This window comes from Rhinoraja longicauda, chromosome 17 (genome assembly GCF_053455715.1).
Source record: "Rhinoraja longicauda isolate Sanriku21f chromosome 17, sRhiLon1.1, whole genome shotgun sequence".
NCBI classification, from domain to species: domain Eukaryota; kingdom Metazoa; phylum Chordata; class Chondrichthyes; order Rajiformes; family Arhynchobatidae; genus Rhinoraja; species Rhinoraja longicauda.
This window is the reverse complement of record NC_135969.1, coordinates 29290607-29311898: the sequence shown is the minus strand read 5'-3', so window position 1 is coordinate 29311898 and position 21292 is coordinate 29290607. Positions and strand designations below refer to the sequence as shown.

Genomic DNA, 21292 nt, shown 5'->3' with positions numbered 1-21292 from the left:
TAGATTCTTTTGCTTACTTTTTATTGTACCCTGTAAGAAAAGGCGAAGCTAAGCAAGCAAAATTCAGCAAGAAGCAATACTGTGTTCTCTTTCTGCCCAGTATCCTGCGAATGCTCAGCCCCAGCATGAAAATGTTTTACATTTGGACAATCATTTCTTCAAATTCATTTTTGAAGTTTCCCCAACCAAGTGCATATTAAACATAAGAACAACACCAATGGAGAAAATGGAGAGCAGAGGACACCTACTGAAGGCACCAAAATAGCCAGGTGATCCCTGGAACACTAGTATCTGATATCTCATAGAAACATAGAAAATAGGTGCAGGAGGAGGCCATTTGGCCCTTTGAGCCATTCATTGTGATCATGGCTGATCATCCACAATCAGTAACCTGTGCCTGCCTTCTCCCCATATCCCTTGATTCCACTAGCCCCTAGAGCTCTATCTAACTCTCTTTTACATTCATCATGTGAATTGGCCTCCACTGCCTTCTGTGGTAGAGAATTCCACAAATTCGCAACTCTCTGGGTGAAAAAGTTGCTTCTCACCTCAGTTTTAAATGGCCTCACCTTAATTCTTAGACTGTGGCCCCTGGTTCTGGACTTCCCCAACATTGGGAATATTTTTCCTGCATCCAGCTTGTCCAGTCCTTTTATAATTTTATACATCTCTATAAGATCCCCTCTCCTTCAGTGAATACAAGCACAGTCTTTCCAATCTTTCCTCGTATGACAGTCCCACCATCCCGGGGATTAACCTTGTGAACCTTCACTGCACTAGCTCAATAGCAAGGACGACCTTCCTCAAATTAGGAGACCAAAACTGCACACAATACTCCAGATGTGGTCTCAATAGGACTCTATACAATTGCAGAAGGACCTCTTTACCCCTATACTCAAATCCTCTCGTTATGAAGGCCAACATGCCATTAGCTTTCTTCACTGCCTGCTGTACCTGCACGCTTACTTTCAGTGACTGGTGTACAAGGACACCCAGGTCTCGTTGCACTTCCCCTTTCCCTAAGCTGAGATAATAATCTGCCTCCTTGTTTTTGCCGCCAAAGTGACACTAATTTTGCTCAACAATCTCCTGTGTGGGACCTTATCAAAGGCTTTTTGAAAGTCTAGATACATTACATCCACTGGCTCTCCTTCATAATTTTACTTGTCACATCCTCAAAACATTCCAGAAGATTAGTCAAGCAGGATTTCCCCTTCATAAATCCATGCTGACTTGGACCAATCCTTTTACTGGTATCCAAATGTGCCGTTATTACCTCTTTAATAATTGACTTCAGCATCTTCCCCACCACCGATGTCAGGCTAATTGGTCTATAATTCCCCGTTTTCTCTCTCGCTCAATTCTTGAAAAGTGGGATAACATTAGCTACCCTCCAATCCACAGGAACTGATCCTGAATCTATAGAACATTGGAAAATGATCTCGTCTAATGCAAATTTCTTTCAGTTCCTATGTCTCCCTAGATCCTCTGTCCTCTAGTACATCTGGGAGATTGTTTGAGTCTCCCTTAGTGAAGACGGATCCGAAATACCTATTTTCAATTCTTCTGCCATTTTCCTTGTTCCCCATAATAATTTCACCCGTTTCTGCCTTCAAGGGACGCACATTTGTCTTTACTAATCTTTTTCTCTTAACATACCTGAAGAAGCTTTAACTATCCTTTATATTCTTGACCTGCTTAGCCTTGTACTTCATCTTTTCAGCCCGTTTTGCCTTTTTTGTTATCTTCTGTTGTCCTTTGAAAGTTGCCCAATCCTCTGGCTTCCTGCTACTCTTTGCTATGTTATACATCTTTTTTTAAGTTTTATTCCATCCCTAACTTCCCTTGTCAGCCACGGTTGCCTCTTACTCCCCTTAGAATATTTCTTCCTCTTTGGAATGAAATGATCCTGCATCTTTTGGATTATGCCCAGAAGTTCCACCGTCATTCCTGCTAGGATCCTTTTCCAGTCGACCTTGGCCAGCCCCTCTCTCATGCCTTCATAGTCCCCTTTGTTCAACTGCAACACTGACACTTCTGATTTAACCTTCTCCCTCTCAAATTGCAGATTAAAACTAATCATATTATGGTCAATACCTCCAAGCGGTTCCTTTACCTTGGGTTCCCTTATTAAATCTCATTCATTGGACAACACTAAATCCAGAATTGCCTTCTCTCTGCTAGGCTCCAGTGCAAGCTGCTCTAAGAATCCATCTCGGAGGCACTCAACAAAGGTTGGAAGTAGCAGGTGACCTGTTCGTAAATCTGTGGGTAGGTTGGTCCCATTAGCTATCAGGCTAACTTGTGTTAGCCTGGCATTCAGGGCGCTGAATTAAGCATGTACATTTCTGCTCCCCCTTCTGTACGCTGGCACCTGCACCATTCATTCTGGGCCAAGCGCACAAAAGGCTGTGGATTCATCTGTTCACTTGGTTCTATGGCACAGGCACTCATGTTTAAATGATGAACGTATGGTTGTTTATTACAATACTTCTGTCGCATGTTGATGTATTGATAGAGCTAACTGTCTACAATATGCTTAACATGCCCTGATAGAAGTGCTCAGATTTAAATTCCTGCACTTTCTCTTGCAGTTTCTGAAGATTACTCTTCAGATGGTGTAGAGCCTCTTTGTATATCTCTGAAGAAAGACACATTTAATACCGCTGGAACCCATTCATACTTTTGACTTCCCATCATAATTTATTGCACTGGGTTATTTAATTACTGTAAATTTTTGGCAGTTTTCCCAATTTTCTAACGTTTCCATATTTTTAATCTTCTGTCGTTTGATATTTTAATCCTTTGACATAGAGACATCTTGTCCGATTCAACTTCCACAAACCAAGAAAAAAAAGGTCTTTCCAAAGAAGCCTCTTCTACAAAATCTAAACCTTCGACATCAACAACCTCTATAACCATCATGTCCAATTGCAATTCACAAAGAAAATAGCAAATATTTTTTCAAACAGCTTTTCAAAACTGCATTGTATTCGAGATGGAGGTTTGAACAATGTATTTTTTAAAATTGAACTGTCCCCATCTATTGGAAACACAAACGTAATGGCTTTTCGGGAAAAAAATTGTCCCCAAGTAATTAGCTAGTGTTTCACAGACTGATCTTTTGTTACAGTGAATCATTCCCAAAAATCACGTGCAAAAATTGACATATTTTCCCTTCCTTTGTCCCCTAGAATTCCCAATTTTGTTTAGCAAACACATTAATCTACCTTGGATCAGTATAATGCTACACATATCAAAGTTGATTATTTTAAAACAGCCTTAACCCATTATTATTCACGAGATGGAGTGTATAGGTCAACATCAGTGAAGTTAAAGGGCAGCTCCATGGAGATTGGATTCAGTGGAAACAACACCCCAAACCAAGTTGACTGTAGACTGGGAATCACATTCTGTTAAAGGGCTGGATGGTTTGGAGTTTGTAAAATGTGTGCAGGATAGTTTTTTGCAGCAATACGTAGAGGTGCCTACCAGAGAAGGGGCAGTGTTGGACCTCCTGTTAGGAAATGAGATGGGTCAGGTGACGGAGGTATGTGTTGAGGAGCACTTTGGGTCTAGTGATCACAATGCCATTAGTTTCAATATCATTATGGAGAAGGTCAAATCTGGACCAAGGGTTGAGATTTTGGATTGGAGAAAGGCTAATTTTGAGGAGATGAGAAAGGATTTAAAAGGAGTGAAATGGAAATTTTTGTTTTATGAAAAGGATATAATAGAGAAATGGAGGATATTTAAAGGTGAAATTTTGAGAGTACAGAGTCTTTATGTCCCTGTTCGGTGGAAAGGAAAGAATAATAATTTGAAAGAGCCGTGGTTTTCCAGGGAAATTGGACACGGTTCGGAAAAAGAGGGAGATATACAATAAATATAAGCGGCAGGGAGTAAATGAGGTTCTTGAGGAATATAAAGAATGTAAAAGGAATCTTAAGAAGGAAATTAGAAAAGCGAAAAAAAGATATGAGGCTGCTTTGGCAAGTAATGTAAAAGTAAACCCCAAGGGGTTCTACAGATATGTCAATAGCAAAAGGATAGTGAGGGATAAAATTGGTCCATTAGAGAGTCAGAGTGGACAGCTATGTGCTGAGCCGGAAGAAATGGGGGAGATATTAAACAATTTCTTTTCTTCGGTATTTACCGAGGAGAAGGATATTGAATTATGTGAGGTAAGCGAAACAAGTAGAGTAGTGATGGAAATTAGGAGGATTAAAGAAGAGGAGGTACGGACACTTATGAAAAATATAAAAGTGGATAAGTCTCCAGGTCCTGATAGGATATTCCCTAGGACATTGAGGGAAGTTAGTGCAGAAATAGCAGGGGCTATGACGGAAATATTTCAAACGTCATTAGAAACGGGGATGGTGCCGGAAGATTGGCGCATTGCGCATGTTGTGCCTTTGTTTAAAAAAGGTTCTAAAAGCAAACCTAGCAATTATAGACCTATTAGTTTGACGTCTGTGGTGGGAAAATTAATGGAAAAGATACTTAGGTACAATATATATAATTATTTGGATAATCAAGGCCTGATTAGAAACAGTCAACATGGATTTGTGCCTGGAAGGTCATGTTTGACTAATCTTCTTGAATTTTTTGAAGAGGTTACCAGGGAAATTGATAAGGGCAAGGCTGTGGATGTTGTCTATATGGACTTCAGTAAGGCATTTGACAAGGTTCCACATGGAAGGTTGATTAAGAAGGTTAAATCGTTGGGTATTAATAGTGAGGTTGCAAGATGGATTCAACAATGGCTGAATGGGAGATACCAGAGGGTAACGGTTGACAATTGTATGTCAGGTTGGAGGCCAGTGTCTAGTGGAGTACCCCAAGGATCTGTGTTGGGTCCACTGTTGTTTGTCATTTACATTAATGATCTGGATGATGGTGTGGCAAATTGGATTAGTAAATATGCAGATGATACTAAGATAGGTGGTGTAGTTGATAGTGAGGTAGATTTTCAAAGTCTACAGAGAGACTTGGGCCTTTTGGAAGGGTGGGCTGAAAGATGGCAGATGGAGTTTAATGCTGATAAGTGTGAGGTGCTGCATTTTGGTAGGACAAATTAAAATAGGACGTACAGGGTAAATGGTAGGGAATTGAGGAATGCAGTGGAACAGAGGGATCTGGGAATAACTGTGCATTGTTCCCTGAAGGTGGAATCTCATGTGGATAGGGTGGTGAAGAAGGCGTTTGGTATGCTTGCCTTTATAAATCAGAGCATCGAGTATAGAAGTTGGGATGTAATGTTAAAATTGTACAGGGCATTGGTGAGGCCGAATCTGGAGTATGGTGTGCAGTTCTGGTCGCCAAATTATAGGAAGGATGTCGACAAAATGGAGAGGGTACAGAGGAGATTTACTAGAATGTTGCCTGGGTTTCAGCACTTAGGCTACAGAGAGAGGTTGAACAGGTTGGGTCTTTATTCTTTGGAGCGTAGAAGGTTGAGGGGGGACTTGATAGAGGTTTTTAAAATTTTGAGAGGGACGGACAGAGTTGACGTGGGTAGGCTTTTCCCTTTGAGAGTGGGGAAGATTCCAACAAGGGGACATAGCTTCAGAATTGAGGGACAAAGGTTTAGGGGTAACATGAGGGGGAACTTCTTTACTCAGAGGGTGGTGGCTGTATGGAATGGGCTTCCGGTGGAAGTGGTGGAGGCTGGCTCGATTTTATTATTTAAGAGTAAATTGGATAGGTATATGGATAGGAGGGGATTAGAGGGTTATGGTCTGAGTGCAGGTAGATGAGACTAGGTCAGGGAGAATGGTCGGCGTGGACTGGTAGGGCCGGACAGGCCTGTTTCCATGCTGTAGTTGTTATATGGTTATATGGTTATAGGGAACCATCCCCTATCTGCTGTTCACCCCTCATCATGTCACGCACACGTCAAATGCAAGAAAGAAATCCAATATGAGTTGGAAGCCAGATGCTGGTATATGCAACATCCACTCCATCACTATCTCCACATTGATTGCCAGTGTGAGCTGTGACATACTAGAGAAAGAGTTTAGATGCACTTCACATCCAGTCTTTAGCTTCATTGTAGATGTTATCACATGACAGGTGATGCTATTGATTTGAATAAAGGCACGTACCAGCATGCAAGAAGTAATTTGAAGATATGGTGAAATGTGGTATGTGCACCAGCCAATTTTAAAATATTCCTATTTTACTTTAACAGCACAAAAGGATAGGGTTTTTTGGTACCCACAGAGATCCCATTGGTCCCATTTTCCTTTTCCGCCTGCAACTTATGTACCCATCAACTCCCTGTTTGGTTCTTTGGCCACTATGCTGGTATTTTCACTAGCCAATTAACCTACCAATTAACCTTGTACTGTCAGAGGAACGTACCCTGTAGAAACCACACAGTCACATGAAGGGGAGGGGGTGGGGAGACAGAGACATAGAAACTCAACACAGAGAGCAGCTGAGGTCAAGATTGAACATGGATCCTTGGAACGGGAAGACAGTAGCACTAAATGCTATATCACTATACCATCCATCATGGCGGTGTCAATATTGTTGTTGTAATAGAACGGTCTTGTAAAGATTAAAGATAGACACAAAAAGCTGGAGTAACTCAGCAGGACAGACAGCATCTGTGGAGAGAAGGAATGGGTGACGTTTCGGGTCAAGTTCCTTCTTCAGACTAGTCAGGGTATAGATTGTTTAACATTGCCAACATTAAGTTATAAATCGTTAAAGCAAATTTGTTTCGTTTATTGTCATGTGCACCGAGGTACAGTGAAAAGCTTTTGTTGCGTGCTAACCAGTCAGCGGAAAGACAATACATGATTATAATTGAGCCATTTACAGTGTATAGATAGTATAAGAAAATAACTGCAGATGCTGGTACAAATCGATTTATTCACAAAATGCTGGAGTAACTCAGCAGGTCAGGCAGCATATCGGGAGAGAAGGAATGGGTGACGTTTCGGGTCGAGACCCTTCTTCACAGTGTATAGATACACGCAGTGAACAAATGTAACATGCATCTACAAAGATCAAAGTTGAGAAGTGATGCATGATGGTAGTCAGAGGAATGCCAACTGCAAGAGGATGTTCGAAATATAATTCGAATTATATTTCAAACTTGCAGACTGTGAAGGGAAGTGTAGTAAATTGAACTGCAACCTTATGTTGGAGGAAGAGAGATAAACAGGAACAGAACAACAAGATTACATCTATAAAAGACCTTATGAAGTGTGAAACCAGACAATTAGGGTGAGAACACACTCTAAGAGATAAAGGAGTGAAAATAAGTGATTCAAACATCTGTAGGATCACAATATTTAAGCAAAATTGTAAAGGAATGCGATTACATTACCACATCTCATCAATTAGCTCAAGACTGTAAGGAAGCAAATGAGGCTCAGAAGGAAAGTCTCAACTGCAAAAAGAAACAAAGCTTATAGAGAATACTTAATGTATTTTTGAAATGACCAGGGATAAGGTAACTCTCACAACTTGTGGTTTGGATGCAAATATTAGAGCCAAAGGAATGGAAGTGGGAAAGGGACCAGACCAAATGCAGATGTAACCCTGGGTGCTTCACTTCAGTGCTTGTCAAACACTGGATACATTAGAATTTCTTAGCCAATGTCTCATGAGCAATCTATCTGGTTGTACTTCAATGAAGTGCACACAAGTATCCTAACTTGCCAGTTCTGCTGCAAGTCCAAATCCTCACATCCTGCTTGAATGTCTAAATCATGCTAGATGACCATTGCAAACACGGGAACAAAATTCTCCCAGATTTTTTATCCCCTTCCTTTTTAATTGGGGGGTACAATGTTCATTGTTTAATACAGAACACAAATCATGCATTCAGTTGCTCAATTTGGCATCCCAACACTGAAATAAAAAAGTTTTGTGTTTGTGTGTGGAGGTCAAGTCAAGTCAAGTCAATTTTATTTGTATAGCACATTTAAAAACAACCCACGTTGACCAAAGTGCTGTACATCTGATTAGGTACTAAGGAAAAAAATGAAACATACAGTAGCACGCAAACAGTTCACAGCGCCTCCTCAATGAGCCTCAAACGCTAGGGAGTAGAAATAGGTTTTGAGCCTGGACTTAAAGGAGTCGATGGAGGGGGCAGTTCTGATGGGGAGAGGGATGCTGTTCCACAGTCTAGGAGCTGCAACCGCAAAAGCGCGGTCACCCCTGAGCTTAAGCCTAGACCGCGGGATAGTGAGTAGCCCCAAGTCGGCCGACCTGAGGGACCTGGAGTTAGAGAGGGGGGTTAGAAGATTTTTGATGTAGGGGGGGGAATGTCCATTTAGGGCTTTATACGTGAATAGGAGGAGCTTGAAGTTGATTCTGTATCGTACAGGGAGCCAGTGGAGAGAGGCCAGAATCGGGGTGATGTGGTCCCTTTTACGGGTACCCGTCAGGAGTCTCGCTGCGGCGTTTTGGACCAGTTGCAGGCGGGACAGGGATGATTGGCTGATCCCAGTGTATAGGGAGTTGCAGTAGTCTAGGCGGGAGGAAATGAAAGCGTGAATGATTTTTTCTGTGTCGTCGAATTGGAGGAAAGGTTTGATTTTAGCTATGGTTCGAAGTTGGAAGAAGCTGGCTTTTACCACAGCGTTGACTTGCTTATCAAATTTTAATGCAGAGTCAAATATCATGCCGAGGTTTTTGACATGCGGTTTGACTAGGCAGGATAGACTTCCAAGACTGCCTGTTATCAATTTAATGGAGTCGGGGGGGCCGAATAGGATGACCTCAGACGGTCTCATTTAATTGGAGGAAGTTCTGTGCCATCCAACATTTTATGTCCTCAAGGCAGTGTAAGAGGCTGTTTAAATTTGACTGGTTGTTGGGTTTCAGGGGGAGGTAAAGCTGAGTGTCATCGGCATAGCAGTGGAAAGAAATGCAGTGCCTTTGAATGATTTGGCCAAGGGGGAGCATGTATAGAGAGAAGAGAATGGGGCCTAGGATGGAGCCTTGTGGAACTCCGCAGGAGAGGCTAGCTGGAGCAGAGGAATAACTGCCTATGTTGATGCACTCCAATCAGGCAATGATCACATGGAGGTATAAACTGTGAATATAAACTTTATATACATGTAATTCACAGAAATTCCATAAAAATCAGAGATATTAATGCTTCAGGTAAACACCAGTTGTATCATTCTTCTGCTTTTAATGTTGATGTAAAGAGTTTATGATTAATATCAGATTCACTAAGTGGGTTATCAAGTTAGTGATTAGTAGACACTAAAAATGACCAAAGGGTCCTTTGATAATTAAGCTATAATTATCCTATCAAATCATGATTACTAAACAATTATCTCCCCAGATTCCTTAAAGCCTAAAAACTAATAATGGTAAATGAGTGGAAGATTACAAGATTCAGATGCAGAGAAAGTGTTGGTGCAGATCAAGTTTAGCTGCACTCTTACCCTGGGGTTACCTGGTGAATAACATAACTTTAAAATGCATGCAGAATGAAACTATGTGCCCCATCATTCACCACCATCATGCATTCCTGTCACATTCAATTTCACAGCCAGGAGCTTGCCATAAACAAAAGGTTTGTGTGAGAGAGAGAGAGAGAGAGAGAGAGAGCGCGATGCTTCATACTGTAATCTCCTCATCTCGCTTCTGCACAATTTGAATATTGCCACCATGTCCTTCCATTCACCCATGCACTCACATACCTGTAGAGAGGGCCAGAGAAAACCCATCATGATCTAATAATTTGGCATTAGTCACCAATAATTGTTAACAATCCACCGTCACAGCCTTCCCACCCTCAATTACCTTCGGGTTAGGTTTCCTTTGTTTCCCCATAACTCAAATGCAACACATCCTTCTGATCTCCCAGTTGCTAAACATTTGAACTCTCCCTCCCATACCCATACTGACCTTTCTGTCCTGGGCCTCCTCCACTGTCAGAGTGAAGCCGAATGCAAATTGGAGGAACAGCACCTCATATTTCGCTTGTGCAGCCTACAACCCAGCGGTATGAATATTAATTTTTCTAACTTCAAGTAACCCTTGCTTTCCATCTCTCTCCCACCCAGGTTCTCTAAATAATTTCACACTCCTGATCAGTTTTACTATTTGTATGCCTCGTTGTCACCTTTCCCTCAGCCAACAATGAACCATTGTACATTTGTTTTACCACAATCTGCTTTGATCTGTCCTCTTCACACCTTGCATGTTCTCCGTACCCTAACATATCTCTAGTTTACCTCTCCCCGACTCTCAGTCTGAAGAAGTGTCTCGACCTGAAACATCACCCATTCAATCTCTCCAGAGATGCTGCCTGTCCCCTGAGTTACTCCAGCATTTTGTGTCCATCTTCACACATTATTCCCATTAGTCTTTAAATGAAGAATTAGTACATGTTTTTTTTATCATTATTTTTGCTCAGATTGCTACCATTGTTTAGCTTTAAAGTCCCAAATTGATTGTTCTTCAATTTCTTAACGGTGGGTTCTTTTGTTGCCTCTTCAACCTTGACATTTTAGTTTGATTTATCTTTTGATTTTTGATTTTTCTGTCATGGGTATAAATAGAGATATATATCTAACCACAACAGCTGAATTGAAAGGTGTTGAAAAGAGCAGGATGAGTCAACGGCCCTTTCTCATACCAGACTGAAGTGTCCCAAAATATCTATACTTCAACACATGGGTAAAGAGCTGCTACATGATTGAAGCTTAGCTTCTCTGGTTTAAATAAGCTCCATAAAATTAGTGATTACTCCCTATTCCCCTGCTCGAGCAAGAATCTCAGAGACCTTACACACTGGGGCGGTGCAAATAGTTGAGTTCCAGCAACTCAAGTTCATTCTTGACCCCTGATGCTATGTGCATAGAGTTTGTGTTCTCGCCGTGACTTAGTGTTTTTCCCAGTTCACTGGTCTCCTCACACTTTCCAAAAATATACAAATTGGTTGGTTAATTACCCAATGTACATTGCACCAAATGCGCAGTTAAGTGATGGAATTGAGGATGGGAATGAGAAGAGAATAGAATGATTTTAGGAAGTATTAGCATTAAAACAAAAAGTGTTTGATTGATGTGGACTTGGCTGAAAGACCCATTTCCATGCTATGATTTTTCATAGACCACAAAATAACCACAGATAAAGTGGGATCTGTGAACTATCGTGTCTGTTGTTTGTTTGCCGGCCAACCAAAGTGTACACCACTGGAATTCTATAATCTGCAACTTTCAGCCATGTTGCCAGTGAACATCTATACCTTCCATTCAGAAAATGATAACTACATTTTAGTGAAATCACTCACTTATTAGATGGGACCTAGTACCCATTAGCAAAACGGCCTGTTTCCTTTCGCCAATCAAAACCAGAGACAACTAGAATGGATTGGTTGGAAAGGTCAGGGCACGGTGGCGCAGCGGTAGAGTTTCTGCCTTACAGCGCCAAAGACCCTGGTTCGATCCTGACAACTAGTGCTGTCTGTATGTGGTTTGTATGTTCTCACTGTGACGGTGTGGGCTTTCCTCGGGTGCAAGAGATTTTTGTTGTTGACATCGTCAGGGTAAGGAAGTTGTGGAGTAAGGAGAATGCAAGCTAGCAGAAGCAAGTGACTACTGGAAGAAGAGAATCCACTATACACTACTACTTGGAAAGTCGGCAAGGAAAGTTCCTCGGGAGTTTCCTCCCACATTCGAAAGACATGCAGGTTTGGAGGTTAATTGGCTTCTCTAAATTGTCCCTTGTGTGTAGGATAGAACTAGTGTAAGGGTGATTGCTGGTCGGCATAGACTCCGTGGGCCGAAGGGCCCGTTTCCACACTATATCTCTAAACTAAATCATGGATTCAAACTTTCCAAGTATTTGCAATAAATTAAAAATAAGTGAAAACCCAAATAATCAATATCTTCATAGCATATTGTATACACTGTGCGTTGAAACATGGACAAGATGAACTTGTTATTTGATTTGTAAAAATGAACCCTTTTAGGTGATTATAGGCAACCATGCTAACAAACGGGTAGCTATACTATCAAACATTCTCTCATGTGACTTCACTTTCTTCCATCCAGGGCATTGCACACAAACGCTGCTTGTCCAAGGCCAAAAATATCCTTAAAGACCCCACCCATCTCCATCATGGACTGTTCACCCTGCTGCCCTCTGGTCAAAGGTACTGCAGCACACGGAGCAGAACAGCCAGGTTCTGCAATAGCTTCTTCCCCCGAGCCATCAGACTCTTGAATTCACAATGATCCGCCGCCATTATTTTATGTGCGAGTTACTTATTTATTTATTTTTATTTAATCAATTTTTATTATTTGTTGTCACATTGTGAGCCAGTTGCAACGGAATTTCGTTCAAATATGCACTCGTCTGTATAGTTTTGAATGACAATAAAGTTATATTCATTCATTCATTCATTCATTCATTCATTCATTCATTCATTCATTCATTCATTCATGTGACCACAAATGATAAAGGATGGTAATCTGTACTCTCATCACTCTCGCCTTGCCGACTTTCCAAGTAGTAGTGTATTGTGGATTCTCTTCTTCCAGTAGTCACTTGCTTCTGCTAGCTTGCGTTCTCCTTACTCCACAACTTCCTTACCCTGACGATGTCCATAACAAAAATCTCTTGTTCAAGCCAATACTGCAACAAATAAATCAAGCGTTTGAAGGTCCATCAGAGAGAAAAGATGGATTTCACCGTTGCTACTGAAGACAAGAGATCAAGAGAGAGTTGGATATAGCTCTTAGGGCTAACGAAATCAAGGGATATGGGGAGAAAGCAGGAACTGATTCTCAATGATCAGCCATGATCATATTGAATGGTGGTGCTGGCTCAAAGGGCCGAATGGCCTACTCCTGCACCTATTTTCTATTTTTCTAAGACAGTGGAGCGAGTCAGATCTTCCCACTGGTGCAGGAAGTGGACCAGACCACCAGCACAGATCAGCAAAATCTGTTTGCATTCAAAGATTCCTTCCAATTTTCAATTAATTATTATTGATAGCCATTGGCTATATAGCTCAGCATACTATGGCAACTTGCAGAGAACTGCAATTATTGTTGACAGGTAGAATATGGAAATGATTAATGCTGCTTGCTTTTCATGTGCAAATGATGCTTCAGATCAGAAATTGATGCATGTCCAAATGCAACAATTCAGAAGTTTTGCTTGTACAGCACAGCCACTGCGTTTACAAGTGTCATTTTTGGTCTCGTTTACCATTGAAAGGCATTGTAGATGACATGCAGATATTGTATTTGACTAGAGGATACAAATTAAATCTTACTATAATCACGCAATGGGAAATCTTAACTTTCTACATATTACAAAAGCATGTGAACTGATTACACACTTTGCAAGTGTGAATTCTCTCACGTTTTTATTGTTATTTTTTAAAAAGACAATTATAACACTTTATTTCACTCCATTTACATTATATCACAATCTAGCCAAACTTAATTTATCCATTTTCTTTTTCCATATCTCATTTGGCAATGAAGTACAAATAAGTTAGATGATGTTCCATGCCCTGCCATAGCACAATTGGGGCGTGAAGTCCAATCCTATCTGAATGCTACATAAAAGAATCACTGCACTACTTCCGATTATTTTGACGCCTGTTTCACTACCATTTCCAATTAATTGCTGACTGTTTAATTATTCTTTTTATCCCAACATACCCACTTAAAATGTTTAACCACCATATCCAAACAGTTGTCTGGGGACAGGGATACATACAACCATTTTCATGTCTGGCAAATGGGTAGTGCTCTCCTGCCCTGAAATAAATATTCAGATTGGGGCTACACGAGTTGATTTCCTTGTGACTCTTGGAGACTAATCATAATACAGGTCTCTCCATAAACTCATCAAAATCTAAATTGGTTTAATTTATACAAAATTCTAATAACTATGTTAGTCAATTTGGTTTTATTAAATCGCAAAAATCTTATTCAAGATACTCATCAATAAAACATTTCCAAAACTATCAATGTAATCAGTTATTCCTTTAAATTTGGAATTTTAATAAAAATCTTGCAACTTCCCAAAAAAGGCAAATGGCCTGGATCTCAAACAAGGAAAAACTTGCATCTAATGTTTCCCCCCACAGTCCGTTGCTTCAGTGGTTGTTTTAATTAAGGAGAACGGTTGCAATGTAGTCCGTTAATGGGGGTAACGGGCTGTTCATTGAGCAATGCCATCTGAATACCAAGAGCAGACCAAGCTCCAGTTACTTAAGGATGGATACTGGCGTGTTCTCTCAGTAACATGGACACGTCTGTGGAAGGGGTATCAACCAGATGCGATTCAGAAACAAATCAGTCATTGAACACGAGTCTCTAACATGAACTTGTTTTGAATGACTGGTACGGAGTAGGGAACCTTTCCATATCAGAATTGATCATTAGTAAATGTTGCTACTACAAAAAATAAATCTGGGCCGCTGTAAATAACAGTAAAAACACAAGGAACTGCAGATGCTGGCATCTTGTGTAAACACAAAGTGCTGGAGTAACTTAACAGGTTAGGCAGCATTTGTGGAGGGATTGGACAGGCTTGTCCATTCTCTCCACAGTTGCTGCCTGACCTGCTGAGTTACTCCGGCACTTTGCGCGTTTATTAACATTCGGTCTTGTTCATGGGATAGTTCTGTCCTGTCGGCGATAAAATACAGAGAACCCGAACACCTTCTGCATGTGGACAACCCCACACATTGTCCCTCCCCACGCTATCAAGCACCTCATGGCACTGACACCGGATGAAACAAACACTGTGTGGCGGAAGAAAGTGCAGAAGGAGAAGGACAGAAGTGCAGTCTGAAGAAGGGTCTCGACCCGAAAGGTCAGCCATTCCTTCTCTCCAGAGATGCTGCCTGTCCCGCTGGGTTACTCCAGCACTTTGTGTCTACCCAAGAAAGTGCAGATGCTGGTTTACGCCGAAGATGCAACATGCTGGAGTAACTCAGCGGGTCAGGCAGCATCGCCGAGGAAAAAGGATAGGTGGCGTTTCGGGTCGCAACCCCCTCTCTTCTGAAAACACTTGTTTTCTGCATTTCTCCCAGCCGGTTGTCTGGCTCGGGGAAAATAGCGACCGAAAGCAAAACTTTCAGTATAAGAAAATAACTGCAGATGCTGGTACAAATCGAAGGTATTTATTCACAAAAAAATGCTGGAGTAACTCAGCAGGTCAGGCAGCATCTCAGGAGAGAAGGAATGGGTGGCGTTTCGGGTCCAGACCCTTCTTCATTCCTTCTCTCCTGAGATGCTGCCTGACCTGCTGAGTTACTCCAGCATTTTGTGAAAGCAAAACTTTCTTTGGAGCAATCCCTCTTGGTGGGGAAAAGAGACTCGTGGGCAGCAGCAGCAACAACTCCTCCTGACGACCTGTGGGAGACCAGGAGAGAGAGAGAGAGAGAGTGCCTTTGACAGAAGTCAACAGACTCCGGCGCCTCGGTGCCTCGCACGGGGGACGGGGATGTTGCCAGGGGACTAGAGGGTGTGAGCTACAGGGAGAGGTCGAGTAGACTGGGACTGTATCTATTCCGTGGGGCGCGGGAGTATGAGGGGTGATCTTTATAGAGGTGTACAAGATCATGGGAGGAATAGATCGGCCAGGTGCACAGAGACCCTTGCCCAGAGTAGGTGAATCGAGGACCAGAGGACATCGGTTTAAGGTGAAGGGGGAAAGATTTAATATAGAAACATAGAAAATAGGTGCAGGAGTAGGCCATTCGGCCCTTCGAGCCTGCACCGCCATTCAATATGATCATGGCTGATCATCCAACTCAGATACTGTATGTTTCTTTTTTTTTTTCCTAATCAGATGTGCAGCACTTTGGTCAACGTGGGTTGTTTTTAAATGTGCTATACAAATAAAATTGACTTGCCTTGACTTGAATATCCCGTACCTGCCTTCTCTCCATACCCCCTGATCCCTTTAGCCACAAGGACCACATCTAACTCCCTCTTGAATATAGCCAATGAACTGGCCTCAACTACCCTCTGTGGCAGAGAATTCCACAGATTCAACACTCTCTGTGTGAAAAACAGGAATCTGAGGGGTGACTGTTTGCACACAAATGGTGGTGGGTGGGTGTATGGGGCAAGCTGGGCGAGGCAGGGACTACTAGAGCAACATTTAAGAAGCAGTTAGACCGTCGGGCACATGGACAGAGTCTTACAGCCTTCCAGCCCCCCGCCACACGGTCTCCACCCGCCTCCGGGTTGTACGGTCGGGGAAGCCGCCAACACCAGAGGCTCGCCTCGGGGAACAGGGTCACCACCAGCCTCCCTCCAGCCCGTACCTTCCCCGAGTGAGCCCCCTCTCTCTCTCTCTCACACACACACACACACACGGGGGCGGGAAGATGAGTTTGGAGTTGATCAGGTGAGCGGACCTCTTTTCGCGATCAGACTTTTTACCTCAGTAATTAACTTTTTTTTTAAAACAAAACTGAAAACAAAAAGGGCACCCGTCAAAACAAAGTGTAAGAAAATAACTGCAGATGCTGGTACAAGTCGAAGGTATTTATTCACAAGATGCTGGAGTAACTCCAGCAGGTCGTCAAAATAAAGTGACGAATTGTCTGCCTCAGAAGGCAGTGGAGGCCAAGTCTCTGAATGCATTCAAGAGAGAGAGCTGGATAGAGCTCTTAAGGATGGCGGAGTCAGGGGGTATGGGGAGAAGGCAGGAACGGGGTACTGATTGTGGATGATCAGCCATGATCACATTGAATGGTGGAGCTGGCTCGAAGGGCCGAACGGCCTCCTCCTGTACCTATTGTCTATTGATCAGAATTTGTTTTAAACCATGCACTAGTCTTCCCACTAGTAAAAGAAGTATGTGAAATCCTTCCACTGGTGGATTACATTACACCCTGATTACAAGAAACAAGGGTCGGAGACTTGCCCACATAAGGATGCCACAGACCCCCCCCCCCCCCCTTCAGCTCCCCTCTGCAGAAGGGGCTCGACCCTAAACGACACCCGTTCCTTCTCTCCAGAGATGCTGCCTGACCCGCTGAGTTACTCCAGCTTTTTTGTGTTTCCCCTCTCAATTAAACAGTTTGTTTAATTCTCCTGAACAGCCTCAGCTGCTGGCGGCAAACAGCGTTCAACCACCCGAGTCTTACCTTCTGCATCCCCGTGCTCAGATCCATGTGGAAGTCTGCAAACTTGCACCTATTGTCGACTTCTGTGGCTCCTCTCTCCTCCGACCTCGGGTGCTGGTGTAGACAGTGCCTGGATGTAGTCGCTCCCTGTGCACGTTGCCACGGGTCAGTTCAATTCTGCACCAGGAGTGTGCAGACAGAGGTGGTTTAATTTGAGTGGGAGGGCAGGGCTTGCGGAAGCCGGGAGAGCGAATCAGGAGGTGCTGGGGAGTGTGGACCTCCGTCCTCCCCGGGAGATGGGAGGGTTCAACTGTTGCCACCCAGCCCATCCCAGGCAGACCCGACGTCAGGGCGAACCGTCAGCACCACACTGACCCGCTCCAGAAAAATGCTTGATTCGCCTCCTTCGTGCCGGGAAGACTAGTTGTTTCCTGCTTCTTATCATCGCCTCTTCCCTTTCAAGGAAACGACTTCCAGCCATGCCGACGAGACGTAAACACCAATCCTCAGAGTATTTGTTGAATCAATGGGCAGGATTGAAAGTGTATTTGTGAGTCAGGTTTAAAAGACCGTCTCCTACGTGAAATGATCAAACTCACCATTTTTTCTTGCTTAACTCTCTTTAAATAGAAAAGGATGAATCAGTGTACAATTTGTGGTTTTTCACCATGTGGTGGCTTGACTCCTTGTGAGGATTTTCTTTCTCTCTGATTTGAACTAGCAGTGGCGTAATATTTGAGTGTGTTTCGCAGTCTTCTCACTTGTCACAATGTGAAGTTCTGTATGGTATTTGACCCTGACACCATGTTCTCTCCATCTCTAAGAGCAATTCCATAACAATAACATCCATTTCCATAACACCACTCAATAACCTCAACTTTGGGCATTGCCCTTTCCTCGTCAAACTCTCCTGGTTCCTCCTCTGAGGAATCAAATTCTAAGTACACATGTTGAACCATGTCCTGATTCTTTATTAGTACTCGTTTCTATTCCGTGTTCCTGTGGTAATGGATTTATTCCATTCACTGGCTGGGCTCCAACCTATCTGCATCATATGACTTATGGCTCCAATCCTTACGTCCACTTCAACCTCTTCCTTCCACTTTTACAACCTTTGACCCTATCCATGTAGACCCACAATATATTTTTTCGTGCACATGCCTTCTGTTACATTCCTCAACTCTTCTACTATTCTTCAGTGTTATGCCATCATTGAATTCAGGCATTACATTTCTGCAGGGCACCGAGTATGTAGTGTGTAGGGATGGTTCTGTATATCTATGAGGAATGTACCACTGTAGCAGATCCTGTAGATCTCAAGTGATTATTTGTGGCTTGTTAAGGAATTACTGAGAAAGAAATGAGAAGCAGTGTAATTTAAAATAGGTCCTTGGATTTTCTTCAATACTAGTATCAGACAACTGATCGTTCACAATGCACACACATCCAATTGTAAGCAAAATAAACACTTTTTAAAAGCCTTGCCTCCGATATTCAAAAAGGACAGACCAGACATGTTAGAGCAATTTGAACTGGTTTTCCGAGTTTCAGGGGTTGCAAAATTCATTTGGAATATCATAAACTCAAATTAATTTGTGGTAAGATGACAATGTAGCTGGATGAAAATGGACTCATTTTATGACAGCATAGAATATTGCAAAGCCAAGCAGGTCAATGTTAATATGAGGCAAAATGCAGAAAACACTAAAATAATTTCAGATATTGGTAATTTGGATCTTTATTTATTGAGTTGGGCAAAGTTGAATTCATTATGAGATTTCTTAGGACTAGAGTTTACATAAGAAACCTCTGGATCGCCTAATCGTAAGATAGTATTATGTGTCTTCCGGATGATGTTAGTGTCCAATGCTGGGTGGATTTACGCAATCACATTTGGGTTCTTAATAGGTCTACAGCACAATGGGTAGGTTGATTCAGACACCACAGGACATAGTGATGGATAAAAATGGTAAAATCACTTACTTTCCTGGGGTAGAGGCAGTAATTTTAATTTATATTTCACCCGAGCTTAAATGTGCTGTGTCTAAGTGCTGACATTGGTGGATCAGAATGGAAGATGTTGCAGCATTAATTACTTGCCTTAAGAACACAAGATTCAAGATTCAAGATATCTTTATTTGTCATCCTTTTGGACGAAATTTAGTCACCCACAGTCCAATAATAAAAGCAATAAAACAAACAAATTACACAACCCCACCCAACGCACACAAAAAGAAACATCCATCACAGTGAGTCTCCTCCAGTCCCCTCCTCACTGTGATGGAAGGCCAGAATGTCTTTTCCCTTCCCCTGCCGTCTTCTACAACAGGTAATGGCAGACGTTTGAAGAATACCTCAAATTAAAACATTCTGGTGGGAGTGGATGCCCTCTTCGGTAGGGAAAGACAGACAGCAGCTGTGTAGCATAGTCTCACACAACCTGGAATGTGTTGATGCACTGCAGTTTGAGATATACTATGAATTCCTAACCTTGGTTGATTTGGCACCATGTTCCACTCAGAACTCAGCATATTTACTGCTGAGATTTAAGCGAGGGATTAGAGAGACCTGGGCGTGCGAAGAACTTCCAAATGGAGAAAACCACATACCCAACTTGTAACAGATTGCACAATATCCTCGTGCTAACACATTGTCACAGCGATGGACAGTAATTTGGCCGAGGTGCTTGTCTGTGTCTTGGGAGTTAGAGTCAAGACATGCAGTGTTGGGTTTTTTTTCCTCCCATCTTTCTGCCTAATGGTTTGGGCAGGTCTGTGCTGGAATTCTCTTCTGGGAGTATTTCTTCCGTAGAACTGACAGCGGCTGAGCTTCCTAACAAAGTGAGCTATTGAAGGGCGGGTGTTCTCAATGGATTCCAACCATGGTTTTGATTCCTCTCGCCTTTCCAGATAAAATATGATTTAATGTAATTGTTTTTTTGTTTTTCACTGCTGGTGCCCAGACTGCGAGGGAATATTGTGCTGAGACAGTTTCAGACATTCTTTTGAAGTGATTCACAAACCCTATTTGCAAAAACATCTTTCATATCTCACAGTAACATTTCCCTGTGATCACGTCTCTGATAAAAATATACTACAAGGTAGAAAGTATTTCTGCTTTGCTGATTTCAGTCTGCTAACCTAGAGATTAACTACAACTATGTGACTAGTATACACCTGACTCTTCTGATTTTGTAGGGAAATGCTCTTAACATTGTGCCTGGCACCAACTATCCTCCCAGAACTGTGGTCCAAGGGCAATCAAAGAAAGGTCATCAGTGCTTTCACTTAATTTTGAATGGTCAGCGGCTGGGATAAAATTAGTCAAGCTCATTTTAAATTAAAAGCTATTGTTTTTATTAATTTATCCCTGGACAGTGTGTCATTGTCAAAATTCTTCTGGCTGTAGGAAAGAACCCTGATTATCCAGATCCCCTGAACTTGACCATCAAGGACATCTTTGCAAATGTGCCCTATTTGACTGATTCCTATTCATTTTACATTTATAATAATATAATAATAAGCATTTATTTTATATAGCGCTTTACCAAAAGCTCAAAGCGCTTTACAAAAACAGTCATAACATAAAAACAAACAGACAAACTATCCTGACGGAGAAGCGGCGAACAAACAGCGCCAGCGTCCTCTCACGTCAGGGTCCGGCAGTAGACAACAAAAAGCACAGGACACACAGATACAATTTTAACACAAACAGCCATCACAGTGATTGCTCCAGGCACATCCTCACTGTGATGGAAGGCAAAGAAAAGTCATTATCTCCTCCTCATTCTTCTCCCGTGGCGCCACGAGGCGATCGAGGCGATTGAATTGTTTTATCCATTGCTATGAAATAAAATGGGAGTTTTTGCCAGAAGTTTGTTGCATTGTTTATTTTTATACTGGGAGTCTACTCTGCCATTCAGCCATGGCTGATCTATCCTTCCCTCTCAATCCGATTCTCTTGTGTTCTCCCCAATAACCCCAATAAGAAAAATGTTCCCAATGATGGGTGAGTCCAGAACCAGGGGCCACAGTCTTAGAATAAAGGGGAGGCCATTTAAAAATGAGGTGAGAAAAAACGTTTTCACCCAGAAAGTTGTGAATTTGTGGAATTCTCTGCCACAGAGGGCAGTGGAAGCCAAATCACTGGATGGATTTAAGAGAGAATTAGATAGAGCTCTAGGGTCAAGGGATATGG

The 21292-nt window shown here is 42.3% G+C and overlaps 1 protein-coding gene across 1 annotated transcript in view; it reads right to left on the bottom strand.

Annotated features, from left to right (window-relative positions):
* Positions 1-17361, bottom strand: part of lmcd1 (LIM and cysteine-rich domains 1) — a 78925-nt gene extending 61564 nt beyond the window's left edge. The window contains exon 1 of the mRNA XM_078414456.1: positions 17117-17361. Within this exon, the coding sequence (XP_078270582.1) occupies positions 17117-17143 (27 nt within the window). The 5' untranslated portion in view covers positions 17144-17361. The remainder of the gene's footprint in view (positions 1-17116) is intronic.
* Between the last annotated feature and the right edge of the window lie 3931 nt (positions 17362-21292).